The following is a 17,050-nucleotide window of genomic DNA, read 5'->3' on the forward strand; positions in this document are numbered from 1 at the left end:
TTCATGAGTCCATTAGATGGAGCTCTCTGTTCAACAAAGGGTTGAAAACACACTGAATCACCATTCATTGAGCCTTTTTCTTTAAACCAAGAGCTCCATCTAGTGGACTCAACAAATACAACTGATGCTTCATGAAGCTTCATTTGGACATCACTACCCTTATGGTCTATGGTTACACAATGAGGCACATTGAGAATTTTCGCTATATTTGAGAACAACCACAAATATAGCGAAGCAAAACGCCAAATAGACAAAGCTGAGCTGTGGAGGAGGTGCTATCTTTCAATGTCTTGTTTACCATACCATATAATTGCACTGTCCCTGGAATGATGGTGGACAAACTAAACTGATTGGATAAATTGGTCTTACACTCATCATGTGGGCACAAACACAACTGCAAATCAATAATAATGTTACTATATTCTGCTGGATGTGTAAATAATCAACTGTTTGCCAGTGAATGTTACAGTAATATGTCAGGAGAGAGGTTTATAGCTGGTTTCCACTCCCCCCACGTGGCCAAACAATGGGTTATTGTTTAAATATGAGTAAATTTAAGTATAATATATGAAAGTCACACCTGTCTATTGTAAACACTTTTAATTTCTGGTTAGAGAACAGACAATCAATTGACTGTGGTGCAGTTTGAGACAAAAGCAGCTGTATTGTGTCAATGATATTCTCCTCTTTAGCTTGTTGAATTCTGGTGCTCCTTAGGGCGCACTCACACTGTCCATCCGTGCCCCGTGCTTTAGGGTACCTCCCTCTCCCCCCGTGGCCCAGGCCCATTTGTACTCACACTACCTGGGCCTCGGCGAATGCTTCTTGCTGCCTATACGTCATCACGCCGTAACACGTCACATGCATTGATTGGCGTCATCGCGATGCGTGGCTTTGTTTACAAATCTTTCCATAGACCTCAGAGATTTTATGCGTCTTGTCCAACTGTTTTTGAATATTTTCATCGATCAAATCTGCAGTAAACACTCCACCTCCGCATCACACCAACGTGAACCTTTCGCCGCCATTGTTTTAAATGTCAGCGCATGGTCCCTCCTTTTTTTTTCTATGTCCCAACAGGCGTACATAAAATGACGTCAGAACCGCCGTAGTCCTCATGCTCGTGCTCCTACATGTGAAACGTGCTTTACAAAAGCCCACCTCTCCCAAACGGTTGCACTCACACTGGTCAAAGGAACTAAACTTTACCCGTGAAACGTGAAGAGGCACGGTACGGATGGACAGTGTGAGGCAAAGCATCAAGGCATAGCAAGTTTAATTTTATAGCAAAATTCAACAAGGTAATTCAAAGTACTTTACATAAAATATTGAAAGCATTGGAAAGAAACACAAAATCAAAACTCAATAAAAATTAACAAAACAAAAACAAAAACAAGAAATTGATGCTGCTAAAACATTTTCAGTATCAATGACACAACATAAGGCAATGCAAATTGAGGTTTATGGGTTAAAAATGTAGTCATTGTATTCAACAATTTGTGGCAGGCTGTGAGGTCCCAACCGCCTCAACCTGGCAGTGGGCCAATCTGCCCGCTAGCAAGTCTACTAAGCCGACTCAAACTGCTTCTATGGGACTCAAACCCACAATACTTGGCCTAAACAACCTACAACAATCTTAGAAATTCACAGACATACTTTAGCTAATAATCAATTATTAAATTTTCAGTCTTTCAATTATAAAATCGTAAAAGCATTGAAAAACACAAAAAAAAAAACAAAGTTAAGTGGATGTCATTGAAGACCTTAACAAGAGCCGTCTCGGTGCTGTGGTGTGGTCTAAACCTGACTGAAAGAAATCAAAACAGCTGGTCATTAACATGAAGTTGTTCAGCTGCTTAAAAACAGCTTTTTCAATGATTTTGCTGAGGAGTGGGAGGTTTGATATTGGTCTATGATTGTTCATTAGTGAAGTGTCTCAATTGTTTTTTTAAGAGAGGCTTGATAACAGCAGTTTTCCGGGCCTGTTGGAAGACACCTGAAAGAAGAGACGTGTTTACAATCTGTAGAAGATCTGAGGCCATGCAGTTTGATACATCTTTGAAAAGGTCTGTTAGGAGAATATCAAGGCAGCAGGAGGAGGATTTCAAATGTTGTATAATGTCCTCCATGGTCTTATGGTTAATCACAAGAAATTGTGCCATGGTATTTGAGTTAGCGTTAGGTGTACACATGGACAGCACATGTCCTGCACCTGATGTGGAGGCACTGGCTGTTTGCCTAATGTTTTTAATTTTGTCATTGAAAAATTGGACAAATGGAAAACAGTTCAGGTGCTACAGACACAGGAGGGTTTGTTAGCCTGTGGACAGTAGAAAACAAGGCATTTATATCACCCTGGTATATTAACTGCCATAATATATAAGTCATTATTACTGTTACTTTTGTGGTTGCTTGCATCTGTGGGACTGTCTATCTGTCTGTCTGTCTGTCTTTGTGTCTGTCGTTGTCTCTCTCTGTCCATCTGTCTGTCTTTTCTCTCTTTCTCTCTCCTTTACTTCCTCCCCAGCCGGTGCAGACAGATGTCCGTCCTCCATAGAGCTGGGTCTGTTCCGCGTTCCTGTCTGTTAAAGGGAAGGTTTTCCACGCCACTGTGCGCACAAGATTACTGGATTAATGCTGTATATAATAACTAGAATAATTATTACTAATTTTATTAAAGATAGTATGAGTTGTTGCACTTGACCTACTCTACGTAAAGTGTCTTGAGATGACGTTTGTAATGATTTGGCACTGTAAATAAAATTGAATTGAATTATTGTTTTTGGCAATGATGTCAGAGAAGGATTGTCGTGCATTTCTCAGTTTCATGTAGTAGATTTGAAGTATTTCTTTATAGATGTCATAGTACACCTGGAGAATGATTTTCCAGCCTACTTTTATTCTTCTTTGAGAATTGTTTTAATTAGCAGTTTTTGTATTGCAGGGTTATTACATTTCTAACGGAATCCCATTGGCAATCTCAATAAAACATCCCATCATAGAGACACCCTTTAGCAGACTCTACAAACAATTCTTTTCATTGCGGTGACCTAGTAAAGTCACAAAAACTGATTGGCATGTGCATTAAACAGTCTAAATATATATATATTGATTATATGATTATATATTCTTGTCACATTTCCCTGTTAATACACTCTATATCTTAAGCTTTGACATCCCACAAGCAGAAGAAAAACCTAAATACCAGCAAAGAGAAATAGATCAGATTCATCATCTGCAGTATAAGTCAAGTTAGATATCTTTAATTGTGCTCTAGTTCTTTAGTGTTTAAAGTCTTCAAAATGTGTTTCTGGGATGGACACTAACCCATGGGACCCATTGGGAGAAAATGGATGGATGTGTTTTAACACTGCTTTTTACACTAGCGCTGGACAGGTGAGAGAAATATAATTTATATTTGTATTGGGGGCAAGGGGAAATGGTTAGTAAATATCTAGTGAATGCATACAGTGTGGAGTTGGATATGTGATCAAAATTATCCTCTCCACACCTCTGATATCTGAACAGCTTGGTGACACACAAAGTATTACTGCAAACTCACAAACTAGAGTTATCTCTCTCTCTCTCTCTCTCTCTCTCTCTCTCTCTCTCTCTCTCTCTCTCTCTCTCTCTCTCTCTCTCTCTCTCTCTCTCTCTCTCTCTCTCTCTCTCTCTCTCTCACACACACACACTCTCTCTCACACTCTCTCTCACACTCTCACTCTCACTCTCACTCTCACTCTGTGTGTGTGTGTGTGTGTGTGTGTGTGTGTGTGTGTGTGTGTGTGTGTGTGTGTGTGTGTGTGTGTGTGTGTGTGTGTGTGTGTGTGTGTGTGCGCATGCATATAATAATAAGTGCTCATGAGAAAAAACATATATAAACAGTCTTACATTGAAACATTTATTGACGTGTGACATGCCAGTTCTACAGTAAAGCTTGATTTGAATCATTTTGTCTTGTTGGAGGGTGAGGAAGTCAGAGATGTTTTCTTTAAATTTGGGAAATAATTCTTCTCTAATTTCTTTGCATTGTGGACACTTTGTGAGAAAAAGTTTCTGTCTCTACTCCTCCTGTTTCACAGTGGACACAAATTTGTTTAGCTATTTCTTGCCATTCTCTGTTATGGCAACCAGATTCAATTGCAAGTTTATTGTCACTGAGTCTGTATTTTGTAAGGGTTTGTTTTTCTCGGGGGTGTTTAATTTGGGTTAAATATTGGGCCAAAAGTATGCTCTGTGCATGTATGAGTCTAAATCAGACTCTATCAAGCGAATCCAAAATATGATGGATCTCTTTCTCCATCTATAGGTGGCTTTGAGAATATAATTTTCACTTCTAAAGACAAAAACAACTGCAAAACCCTCAAAGATAAAAAAAAATAACAAACAAACAAACAAACCAACCAAGCAACCACATTATTCCATACAATACTCTTCATATTGAGTATAGAGCACAAGAGAACTCCTGGCCCATCGCCAACCAGATATAAAAATAATGGTCCTCACCATGGCAATGACAGCAGCTCCTGCTCCTGCCAGTGTGCACACGAACAGATGGAACGTCAAGTCAAGCTGTAACACACAACACAAGTCTTTTTTGATGGCGTTTTTATTCATTTAATTTGTTTTACCGGTCACAAATCATATTTGCTTTTTGTATCACTTCAAATGTCTTCAAACTTATCTCGCTGTTTCTTCTTACCTCATTGGATTCACACATCTTAAAGAACTTCTCAGATCCTGTACAGACCTTCCTCTCCTCAGAGATGGTCACCGCTCCTGATAAACACAAATATCAGAGTCACATACCCTTCAATACTCTGGCCATCAACCTCACCCATCCATATTTTGTAAGAATACTGATAGATAACAACTGAAGAACCTCTGGATGTTCTTTCCTGCATAGGAGTCTCTGTGTGTATTGAATTAAAACTGACTAAAATGCTGACCCCAGGATGCTGTTGGAGAGAATGCACTCACAGTGACCTCAAAACGATCACTGTGTTGAAGCTAAACCTTCATGAACCAGCAATTTTATTTTAAATGAAATGTTGTATTTATTCCCTATGAGAAATGTTCATTAGACTGTAATTAGTTAGCTGATGGTAGGCCAACTTGTGGTTTAAAACATTGGACAGTAGATGGCAGTGCTGCAAATGACACAGACTTTTGGTTTGCGTGGGCACCCCAGAGCTGTGACTGCATCATTTAAAATAATACATAATCATTACAATATCGTGCATAACGGATGGATGAATGAATCATTCTCTTAACTGAATGGTTTAATATGGTGTCAGAAGTCATAGATACTGAATTGAACCTTAAACCACTGTGTTCTCAATTGCAAAGAAAGTTAGCGTTGAGCATACCCAAAGTCTACATGGATTAACCAACAAGGTCCCACATGGAAAAGTGAGTTTTTTTAAATATAAGTGTGACAATCTACTCTACATTATCGGTTTATGATGGATGCTTATTGATTTGCTTTTAATTTTGTTCTTGTCCAAATGAGCTCACTGTAAAAAAAAAAGTTACTTTTTATTATTTGGAATTGCTCTTTTGAAAATGGTCCACTTACTCTGCACACTGTGTACTGTGGTGAAACAAGGTTACTATACCCAGTGGGTTTGTTCAGAAAATCAAAGTAACTTGTACAAAACTTTGTACTGTTGGAGTTGAAATGCATGTCTTGACATTCCTTAGATTTTCTGTATACTGTATGTATTTGTGATATTTGACTAGATTCTTTATTTAAAGTGGTTGTGATTTTGCTCTGTTTTAGGGCTTATTTTGTCCGCTATCTGGATGTTTTTATCAAGCCCCCACTACAGTGACTTTCTGGTTGATCCAATCAGGAAGTGCCAAAAACTGCAGTTCTGCAGTTTCTGCAGGTTTCACAATTGAGCAATTTCTCATTGACCCCCATGTTAAACAGGCTGTTTTTTCACAGCATAATTAAACCTGTTTAAGGCCTGGGACAAAAGAACATTCTAGTCTGTATGTTTCGGTCACATCTCCATGACAACACTGAGGGGGGTGAATTGTTTTTGTACCAGGCTAGTTTTCATTTTAATGGAGGTTAAAGTTTATGAATAATTAGGGGGTGGGGCCGATTGAGTGACAGTTAGCCTCTGGCCCTCACTTCTCCTCGGAGGTAAACTTCAGCCAGATGGGCGTATCTCCCTCCCCCGAACGTCACATACATGCCCTTTTTTGGTAAGAGGAAATTAGGCGGAGTCAAAGTCTGACAAGATGGATACTCCTGTAGGCGAGGACGATTGGATCAAGTTGAGAGAACGGACCTCGACGGAGAGGCTACGTCCATTTTTTATACAGTCTGTGGTTGTTATACACAACATGTCCTCATATCCAAGTAAAACATTGTTTTTATACCAATTCAGACACACGTGTAAAATGACAAAGCCTTTATCAGTGAGTGTCAGAGAATTGCCAGGGGCACCTCAATAGTGAATGTTGAGGAAAGGGAACAGTTATTTAATCACCAGCCCACCTGTGTGATCCTTGGAATACCACCACCTCAACTGAGACAAAAACAGGCCTTCTACCACATTTTCTAATAAACACACAGACAAGTTATTCATTTTTCTGTCATTAAACCACTAATAAAGTCCAGGTTAGTTCAGCTTATTTAGTCCTTTGGGTAGGGAGAAGATTCAGGGCTTTATTGTGGTTTGTCACTGTTGGTTTTCCACTGGTAATTTGGCAGTTCTGTTGAAAACACAGATTTTTCCATTGTGTGTGCCAGTTAGTTGATTGCACTAAATGGGAGGATACATGCAGTATGTGTTCTGTCAGTAGTCAGGCAGTACAGGGAAAAATTGGTTTCCAGACCTTTTTTCAAAAGCACACGATGCACAGACAGACTGTATTCAAAAGCTTCTATGGATAACAAAAAAACTTAAGTGAATTAAGATCTGAATGATATCATCCAACACAGGTCAGTACAGACCCAGTTCTTCCTTGGACAGAGCAGCACACTGGACATGTACAGTATATACTCAAAAGCAGGTCAAAGTTATTTGGCCAAGTTTTAACTCAGAAAGCCAAGAGAGATAGAGGTTTTTCTCTGGAGAAAAATGTATGGAATAAAAACGTTGACTGCACCGTTACACGCAGTCCTTATGCCCTGTGGCAAATAAGCATATTCTGTGTCTCTCCTGCTGCTGGTGAAGGTCGTCAAGAACAAGACAATGCAGGGATGGCGGACAAAATAGGCTCTAAAACAGAGCAAAATTACAACCACTTTAGATAAAGAATTAAGTCAAATATCACAGTTCTGATATATTGGGGGGGGGGGGGGAGTGTTTTTTTACACATTCCTTATAAAAATAATGCCTTTAATTAAACCGAATCCCACGTGTTGCAACACAGTTTACATTTCAGCTTAGTGTGAGTCTCTTGCTGTCAGTTATGGTCTCTTTTCTCTTTTCTTCTCCTCACGCTTGTTTGTCGTGTTCAACAGAGAGCAGCTGTTGTCAACTAGTTGTCCTGCTACCTTAAAGACATTCATGCTGGCTGAAATTAACTGCACAGTTACCAGTTATTGGCTGCTAATTTCTGAATCCCACTGAAACGCTGTAGCCTGTGCACATCGAACACATGGAGACACTTCTGTCGGAGTCGTGTTATAGCCATCCGGTGTATGTGTGTGTGTAGAAGTCTGTGCTTTAACTGTAGCATACTACTGTACTATTATTGTTATAAGGCTATGTATGGTATAAACACCAAGGAGCTTTGTTTGTAATTGTCATCCACAATGTTATGGCTGCATCGCTTCCTGATTTCCCAAACTACAGTGAGGGCCGAGGGTCAGAATCACAGAACGTGCTTGCGTTAATCTTGCATTAAAAAAAATAATGTTAAGAGGAATTAGTGTTCCTTCTAGTAACTTTGACAGCCCTTAATATATATATATCATATATCATATCATATTGATAGATAATGTATCCATCCATCTATTTCAGAGATATTTCATGTGACCATGGAACATACCAAACTGACGCAGGTCCAGGCAGAGGTTGGCTCCCTCTACCAAGCTGGTGTTCTGACACATAGACCAAACGTTGAAGTACATGAAGACTGGCAGGCTGGTGAATGCTGTCACTCCGAGCCATACCAGGAAGAACAGGTAGGCCAGGAACATCAGCTGCAAACAGACATTAAAGACATAATGAGCAAAAGAGATGATGTGTTTTGCATCAGTGAGTGAAAGTTATTTAACCACATTAATACAAAAATTATATAATTACTAATTAGGTAATTTTTCACATTCTTGTATTCAGGACTGATTATCCCTGTACACTGCAATTAGTATGTAAAGTAGACTCATTTTTATTCAGTATCCAAAAGTACAATATTCCTTTGCAACCTTCATTCCCAATACGCTATTAACACTAACTGTGTCTGTGTGTGCGTGTATGTGTGTGCGTGTGTGTGTGTGTGTGTGTGTGTGTGTGTGTGTGTGTGTGTGTGTGTGTGTGTGTGTGTGTGCCTCTAGAGGCTTCACTGCACATTTTCTGAGCAGAAGTGGACAATGCCTTATTTCTCTCTCTGTCTTCCTCCTCCACATGAATCTCACGTGACTAACAGAGAGATGCTACATGCAGACATGCTGGGTCTTGCAGTGAGAAACACAGACAAAAAATATGCCAAAGAATAATTGCACAAAGATCTGTCAGGCCGATGTAATGTTTGGCCAGGCTTAGGTTTGTTTCAATAGGTTTCTACTAGTATCTAGAAACACTCCATTCATTTTTGGCAGGCTTAAGTTGACAGTGCCAATACTGTCTAAAATCATGAATCATCATAAACTTTAGAGTACACTTATGTGTTTTTACTGCAATAATGGAGGAAGAAGATATACTAGTTAGTAGATACATCATTGTCTTTTTTGGTGTTTTCATCTCTTTTTTTTTGAAAGTGGGTAAAATGTGGTAGAATATAATATTACCCATGCCATTTAACATTGTGGCTCCAAAACTTTTATTATTCTGTTAATGTTTATGACTGTCCTCATTCACTGTTCAGACATGGACCTACGAAAAGTGATGCATTGTAATTCGTATGTAATCGACATATTTATTACTTTAGAAATTATGTCCAGATCAAAGAAGGAAAGGTGACATAGTATGAGTGCCAAAATCTATGTAGGGAGGAGGGTCGGGGTGGTGGATGGGTCCTGAAAACATAGGACTTCACCACCTTATGTTGTCTAAACTCAACTGTCACATTTTGTTGTCAAAACTTAACCGTCATAGTCAAATACTGGTTGCCGTTTCACAGTGTTAAATAGAATGTCATATTTTGTTAAGATATCATAGGAATTGTTGTGCATACATTTCCATAAGATATCATTTAACCTGTTGATGAGAATATGTTGAATTTTTTTTCCATGTAAAAGCCCCCTTTAGGCACCAGGAGTAGCAGGGATAAATGTTCTTACTCCCCTCTGCCTTTACCATTGGACAATTTGAGGCATTTGCATAATAGCTGTGTATAGCTCAGTTCAGACAAAAGATTTGCAACGAGAAAAGTTGAAACTTGCAGCTACTTGCAGTGTTCAGGTCTGCAATGTTGAATCCTTCCAGTTCACACCAGTGAGACAAGGCGAGAGGGTGTATCATCTCCGTTGCAACACCTCTCTGTACTTCTGTTCTAACCTCCGACTTGTTTCGGAGCTGGTTATAATTTGCTAACCTGACTCTCTCCAGATGAATTGGGTTCCTCCTTGCTTCCCTCGTCCATCTGGGATCGCTCCATATGGAAAGTGATATCAGGAGGCTGGGCCTTATAAAAAATCCTTGCATAAGATTGGATAAACCACTTGTCCGTCATCTTTATTGACATGCTACTTCAACCACTCAGATAGAAACCAACCCTTGACGCTGATGACAGGGACGCAGGGAAAAGCCACAGAACAGCCGACATTGTTTCCACCACCAAAAGCCTTCAGAGCCGTTCTGTGGTGTTCTTTTAAAGAAGAAAGAGTCTCTAGATGAAACAGTAGCATCCATGTTGACGCCTGCTTCATCGATGCGAGCCACCATTGTTGTCTGAATCACAACAGTCGATTCTCTGCTACGTCACATCTATAAAAAAAAACCCGACGGTCCTGATTGGTTCGACCTTTCAAGGTTTTTATAACACAAAACACAGGGCTGCATATCAATTGATGTGATTGCTGTACTATAGAGAAGAAACATTGTGCTATAGAGAAGGAAACATAATATAGAGATGAAATGTCACAATATGCTATAGATATGAAGACTGATGACGCATTAATGGCGCAGGATTTAGAGAGAGTACCTGGTGGGACTTGTGTTGCTAAATAATTGTATTACCTAAAAACATTTTGCTCCCTCTATTTTCTGAAAACATAACGATGCAATTTATTATTATTTTGTTTATCAAATCTATTGGTTACAAGTGTTCCTTACGAATGCAGTCAGACAGCGTCCACAGGCAGTGATCTTGAACTCTCCATAAAGATCCCTAATAGCCCCGGTTGTGAAAAAGCCCTCCACCAGCAGCAACACTCCAAACACAAAGAATCCAGCTGCAAGGCCGTAGATGATATACTTCAGGATGTCAATACTGTGGAGAGAACACACACACACACACACACACACACACACACACACACACACACACACAGATTGTGTGACACACAGTGTCAGATGATGATGAATTAGTTTTTGTTTATTTTCATGCTAGACTGCATCTTGAAGTGCTAAATCACAAACAAGTCAGGGAAAATATGTAAAGATGGTGGATGAGCAGAGATCTGGGATGGGGCTTTTGGCAGTGGGGTTGGGCTACCAGCACTTCTCCTAAAGCCTAATGATTGGAAAACATATATGCATATGTATATATATAGTTTCAAGTCTTCTTTAATACACCATGACGTTCATTTAGTAAATTATGGTCCGATTTGAGACCATAAAGCAGGGCATGCTTTAGGGAGGGACTACACGTTGACATGTCAATTACTGTTTCCTACTGAAACAATTACAACAAAGACAAAACCAAATAAACATCTTGTGGGAGCAGACATTGAATGTTGCTAGTAATAGTTGTGCTTCTATCACAGTAAGCTTGTCAAATATGTCGATGTTAACTTTAACATTATTTTGTTTTTAAGTTTTGCCATGTTCTTAGATTTTTGACTCTCTCACAGAGTGTTTTCTACTTAATTAAAGGTAATTGTAATTGTAAATATTTTGGCCCCCTGAAATGTCTTGTCCAGTGTTTGGTTTTACTAAAGACACTTTAATGTAAATTTTTTCTCAGTTATGGTGAACTACGGATGCACCGTATACACAAGAAAGCTAGCTAGTTCCAGCTGAAAACTTGTAATATGATCACTTCTGGCTCCAAAAAAACAAGATGGTGACACCAAAAATGCCAAATTCAAGGTATCAAAATGGAAGTCCACAAACTAATGGGTGAGATCACGGTGGCTATGTCCACTTCTTTTATACAGTCTATGGTTGGTCTTGACATGACAGGCTACAATTGCCTTGCATAAAGGAACGGTGACACAGTGGTTAGAGCAGTCCCCCCATGCGGTCCTCGGAGCAGCGGCTGGGGGTTTGACACCGACCTGCGGCCCTCTGCTGCGTGCCCCCCCCCTCTCTCACCCCATTTCCTGTCTGTCCTATCTAATAAAGGCTTAAAGATCTGCCAAAAATAATCTTTAAGAAAAAAAAGTAATGCACCTAAAAAATGAAAAGTTTGTCCTGTCATTTTTGCCATGAGGAGTCCATCCTAATAGTGATGAAAAACTTGTAGCACACTAGAATGTAATGTTATTTGCAATTTATAGGTATTTTACTAACATACATGAAAACCCACAGGTGAGGTCCCATAATCTTCCAGAGAAATGAAGGTAGAAAAAAGTCACTCACATGGTAAACACATCCAGTGTTTCTTCCGGGGCTCTGATGACTTCAAAGTAGTTCTGAAGGATGGTGATGGTGCCGCTCAAAGCCTCATGGCCACACCCACAGAACAAGGCCACACCCATGTAGAGGAGAATAGTAGCAATGAGAGAGGCCCAGGGCAGACTGCCCAAACACCGCTCACAGCACTCCTTACAGCCTTAACATACACAAAAAGAAAGAAGTGTAAGGTTGTAAGTATCCTTAACTAAGTATGATTAAATAAAGTGGACTCTAATCTCTCGAATATAATAGATAAATGATTACAGCAGTCAACAGAATGTTCATAACCAATAGGATGATCAGAAAGAGGATGGTCAGAACTTTATTTTAAAAGTGTATAAACGCAATGGAAATGATTATAAAAGGCATATATCAGTTGTGAGATTAACAATTCTGAGAGTTACACAGCTTCAAACAAAAAAATATCAAACACACAACTGTCAACAAAAAATAGCAATACATAGCAGTTTCTAACAAAGTAGAGGAAGTATTGCAAATGATGATGCAAGAACCAGCCCAGGACTTTTCCTTTTAAAGACTCACAGCACTATTCAGACTGGTGAGATGAAAAGTGTTGCAAAATGTAAGCTTCTGGCACCTCACTAAATTACACCGGTTGAGCACTTATTAGAGGTTAGGCAACGTATCAGAGAGGTTAGAAAACTTATAAGAGACGGAAGGCAACTTATTAGAGAGTTTAGGCAACGTATCAGAGAGGTAAGGAAAATTATCAGAGAGGCTAGGCAACGTATTGGAGGTTAGGCAGCTTATTAGAGAGGTTAAGCAACATATTGGAGGTAAGGCAATGTATCAGAGAGGTTAGGCAACTTATTAGAGAGGTTAGGCAACGTATCAGAGAGGTTAGAAAACTTATTAGAGAGGTAAGCCGACTTATAAGAGAGGTTAGGAAAGATATCAGTGAGGTTAGGCAACTTACTAGAGAGGTTAGGCAAGATATCAGTGAGGTTAGGCAACTTATTAGAGAGGTTAGGCAACATATAAGAGAGATTAGGCAACTTATTAGAGAGGTAAGGCAACTTTTTAGAGAGGTTAGGCAACTTATCGGAGGTTAGGCAACTTATCAGAGAGGTTAGGCAATGTTTCAGAGAGCTTAGGCAATGTTTCAGAGGTTAGGCAACTTATTGGAGAGGTTAGGCAACATATTAGAGGTTAGGCAACGTATCAGAGAGGTTAGAAAACTTATAAGAGATGGAAGGCAACTTATTAGAGAGGTTAAGCTACGTATCAGAGAGGTTAGGCAAATTATTAGAGAGGTTAGGCAACGTATTGGAGGTTAGGCAGCTTATTAGAGAGGTTAGGCAACATATTGGAGGTAAGGCAATGTATCAGAGAGGTTAGGCAACTTATTAGAGGGGTTAGGCAATGTATCAGAGAGGTTAGAAAACTTATTAGAGAGGTTAGCCAACTTATTAGAGAGGTTAGGCAAGATATCAGTGAGGTTAGGCAACTTATTAGAGAGGTTAGGCAACATATAAGAGAGATTAGGCAACTTATTAGAGAGGTAAGGCAACTTATTAGAGAGGTTAGGCAATTTATCGGAGGTTAGGCAACTTATCAGAGAGGTAAGGCAACTTATTTGAAAGGTTAGGCAACATATCAGAGAGGTTAGGTATCTTTTTAGAGAGGTTAGACAACTTATTAGAGAGGTTAGACAACTTATGAGAGAGGTTAGGCGACTTATTAAAGAGGTTAGGCAACTTATTGGAGGTTAGTCAATGTATCAGATAGGTTAGGTAAGGTATCAGAGGTTAGGCAAGTTATGAGAGAGGTTAGGGAACATATCAGAGAGGTTAGGCAACTTATTAGAGAGGTTAGGCAACTTATCAGAGGTTGGGCAACTTATCAGAGTAGATAGGCAATGTATAGGAGGGGTTATGCAATTTATTAGAGAGGTTAGGCAACATATCAGAGAGGTTAGGCAACATATCAGAGGGGTTAGGCAATGTATCGACATATCAGAGAGGTTAGGCAACTAAAGCAACTTATCATATAGATTAGGTCTTGTTAACTTCCTGTCAGTTGAGAGGTTTCCCAGCAGCCACATTTTACCTAAATGGAAACATGTCTCATATTTCTCCTGTATTAGTTTCTTAGCACTGGCTATCTGGCACTGGCTATCTGTAAAATCTAGAATAGAATTGAGAATTCTGAGAATTCAGGGCTACTTGTGGTTCCTAAAGTTTCCATAATTAATATTTAAAAGTAAACTTAAAATTGTCCTCTTTGATAAAGCTTATAGTTAGGGCTGACAAGCCCTTTAGTCTGCTGCTATAGACCTAGTCTGCCAGGGATAATACTGTTCCTGATACTCTGAGCTTCTATCCTCTGTCTGTATCATTCATGTCTCATCAATGCATTTTCTTCACCCTAATTTCTGTGAAGTTCTGCCCTATACAATGAGGTTACTTTCGCAAGTTTTCGTGTTTCTTTTCGTGCTGTTTTTATCAATGCCACTTCCACCGAGACACGCTGTCTTTGTTTACTCCAGAGAACAGCTGATCATTCTAATGCCAGCTGGCATAGCGGCCAGACCAGCTGAGATTTCACCTGAACTCTGAAGAAAAACACCAGGGACGCAGAGGTGGGAAGCAACGTCGGGCAATAGAGGAGGGCCGAGACAGGACGGGCTTATGGAGAGGAGAAGATTTAAGCTGTGTCTCCCCTCTGTTGTTATGGGCAATGTACGCCCTCTCTACAATAAAATGGATGAACTGAGGGCGCTAACGAGTAGCCACGCGGAGTACCCTGAGTGCAGTCTGATGTGCTTCCACACCATTCAGGCTGACCGGGATTGAACCGAGAGCGGTAAGCGGAAAGGATGGGGGCTTGCCGTTCTAGTAAACAGCAGATGGTGTAATCCTGGTAATATCACCGTTAAAGAACAGCTCTGTAGCCCGGAAGTTGAACTGCTGGCTGTTGGACTCATACCATCTGCCCAGAGAGATCCTGCATGTCATCACTGTTGTTCTGTACATCCCTCCCTCTGCAAACCTGACATCTGTCTGCAGCATCATACACACCACCATCTCCAGACTCCAGACTCAACATCCCAGTGCCCTCATCATCATATCGAGAGAGTTTAACCACGTCACTTTGGATAGAGTTCTGCCGACCTTCCAACATTACGTGAGGGACTGTGAGGAGGTGGTCTGAGGAGGCTTATGAGACACTGCAGGGCTATTTCGAAGTAACTGACTGGCCTGCACTTTGTGAGCCGCACAAAGAGGACATCAATGGGCTCACTGAGTGCATCACGGACTACATAAATTTTGGCGTGGACTGCATGGTCGCAGCTCGGACTGTAACCTGCTACGCCAATGACAAACCCTGGATCACCAAGTACATTAAGGCTATCCTGAATGAAAAGAAGAGAGCATTCAGAGATGGTAACCATGATGAGGTGAAGAGAGTGAAGGGGGTAATGAAACTGAAAATCAGGGAGGCTAAAGACAATTATAGGAGAAAGCTGGAGAACAAAATTTAGCTTAAAAACATGAGGAACGTGTGGAGTGGCATGAGAACCATAACCGGATTCCAGAAGACTGGTAGCACGGGGTTGGGGGACCGTGTGGACCAGGCAAATTATCTGAACCTAATTTTCAATAGGTTTGATACTGCAGCCCATCCTCCACACAACTCTGCTGCTGCCGGCCCCTAAACTAATGCCTCAACTTTAGCGCCCCCTACTCCTGCTCCTTACAGACCCCTTGTCCGCCCCTCACCACCTCATTTCACACCTACCTATTACACCGCTCCCCCTTGCTCTACATCATGTCCTCCACAACCTGATGACCTCAGCCCTGCCCCAACAGACACCTCTACAGTATCCTTCACACCTGACCTGGTGAGAAGACAGCTGGCGAGTCTCCACTCTGGCAAAGCTGCAGGCCCCGATGGTGTATTTTTCCAGGGTGCTTAAAGCCTGGCCCTCTGGACTACAGACCGGTGGCCCTGACGTCCCACATCATGAAGATCATGGAGAAACTCGTCCTGGAACAGCTAAGGTCTATGGTCAGGCCCTTCACTGATCCACTACAGTTCGCCTGCCAGCCCCGTCTGGGAATGGAGGACTGCATCACCTACCTGCTGAACAGAGTCTACAGTATTCTGGACAAGCCTGCGAGCACTGTGAGAGTCATGTTCTTTGACTTCTCCAGTGCATTCAACACCATCCGTCCGGCTCTCCTGGGTAAGAAGATGTCTGCGATGCAGGTAGAGGCCCCCAGTATGTACACCTACTAAACTGTGTGTCTGAAAGGGTAGTCAGCCACACAGGAGCCGCACAGGGGACTGTCCTCTTCACCTTCTTCACCTCGGGTTCAGCTATTGCACTGAGTCCTACCACCTTCAGAAGTTTTAAGCAATAGTTGGCTGCATTGAAAAGGGGATGAAAGTGAATACAGGACTGTTGTGGGCAACTTTGTCACTTGAAGTGAGCTGAATCCTCTGCAGCTGACTAAAACAAAGGAGCTCGTAGTGGATCTGAGGAGGGTGAAAACACCTGTGACCCCTGTCTCCATCCAGAAGGTCCCTGTGGACACTGTAGAGGAGTATAAGTACCTGGGGGTGTATTTCAATAGTAAGTTGAACTGGATTAGAAACGCTGAGGCTGTCTACAAAAGGGCCTAAGTCGACTCTTTTACCTGAGGAGGCTGAGGTCCTTTAACATCTGCCGGATGATCCTAAGGATGTTTTATGAAGACACCGACAGACTGTGCTGTCGTGGGGGAGTCCTGATGCCCGTGGCAGAGAGGAGGATGCTGTCTAGGCTCCGGTCTATCCTGGAAAATGTCTCCTACCCTCTCTACAACACACTGGCCCAGCAAAGGAGCACCTTCAGCAGAAGACGTCTCGCACCCAGATGCACCACAGGAAAGCTTTCCTGCCTGTGGTCATTAAACGATACAATGCATTCCTTGGAGAGCCTGCTACCTCCTCTCTGTAATTCAGTCTCAACCATAGACAATCTTTGATCTTGTATATATTTCACTACTGTAAATATTAATTTCTGTAAATTCAAATTTGAGTTTTTTTCAATATATGTTTTTGTATATGTCAATTTACAA

General features: G+C 41.0%; 1 protein-coding gene across 1 annotated transcript in view; it reads right to left on the reverse strand.

Moving 5' to 3' along the window:
* The window catches only part of LOC310953579 (neuronal membrane glycoprotein M6-a-like), a 37,168-nt gene that overhangs the window by 1,394 nt on the left and 18,724 nt on the right, over positions 1 to 17,050 (reverse strand). Inside the window, exons 2-6 of the mRNA XM_083922654.1 lie at positions 11,928 to 12,120; positions 10,458 to 10,614; positions 8,014 to 8,167; positions 4,703 to 4,779; positions 4,507 to 4,572 (exon numbers count right to left, since the gene is read on the reverse strand). Coding sequence (XP_083778780.1) covers positions 4,507 to 4,572; positions 4,703 to 4,779; positions 8,014 to 8,167; positions 10,458 to 10,614; positions 11,928 to 12,120 — 647 coding nt within the window. The remainder of the gene's footprint in view (positions 1 to 4,506; positions 4,573 to 4,702; positions 4,780 to 8,013; positions 8,168 to 10,457; positions 10,615 to 11,927; positions 12,121 to 17,050) is intronic.

Source organism: Echiichthys vipera (assembly GCF_963691815.1).
Source record: "Echiichthys vipera genome assembly, chromosome: 2".
Classification (NCBI taxonomy): Eukaryota; Metazoa; Chordata; class Actinopteri; order Perciformes; family Trachinidae; genus Echiichthys; species Echiichthys vipera.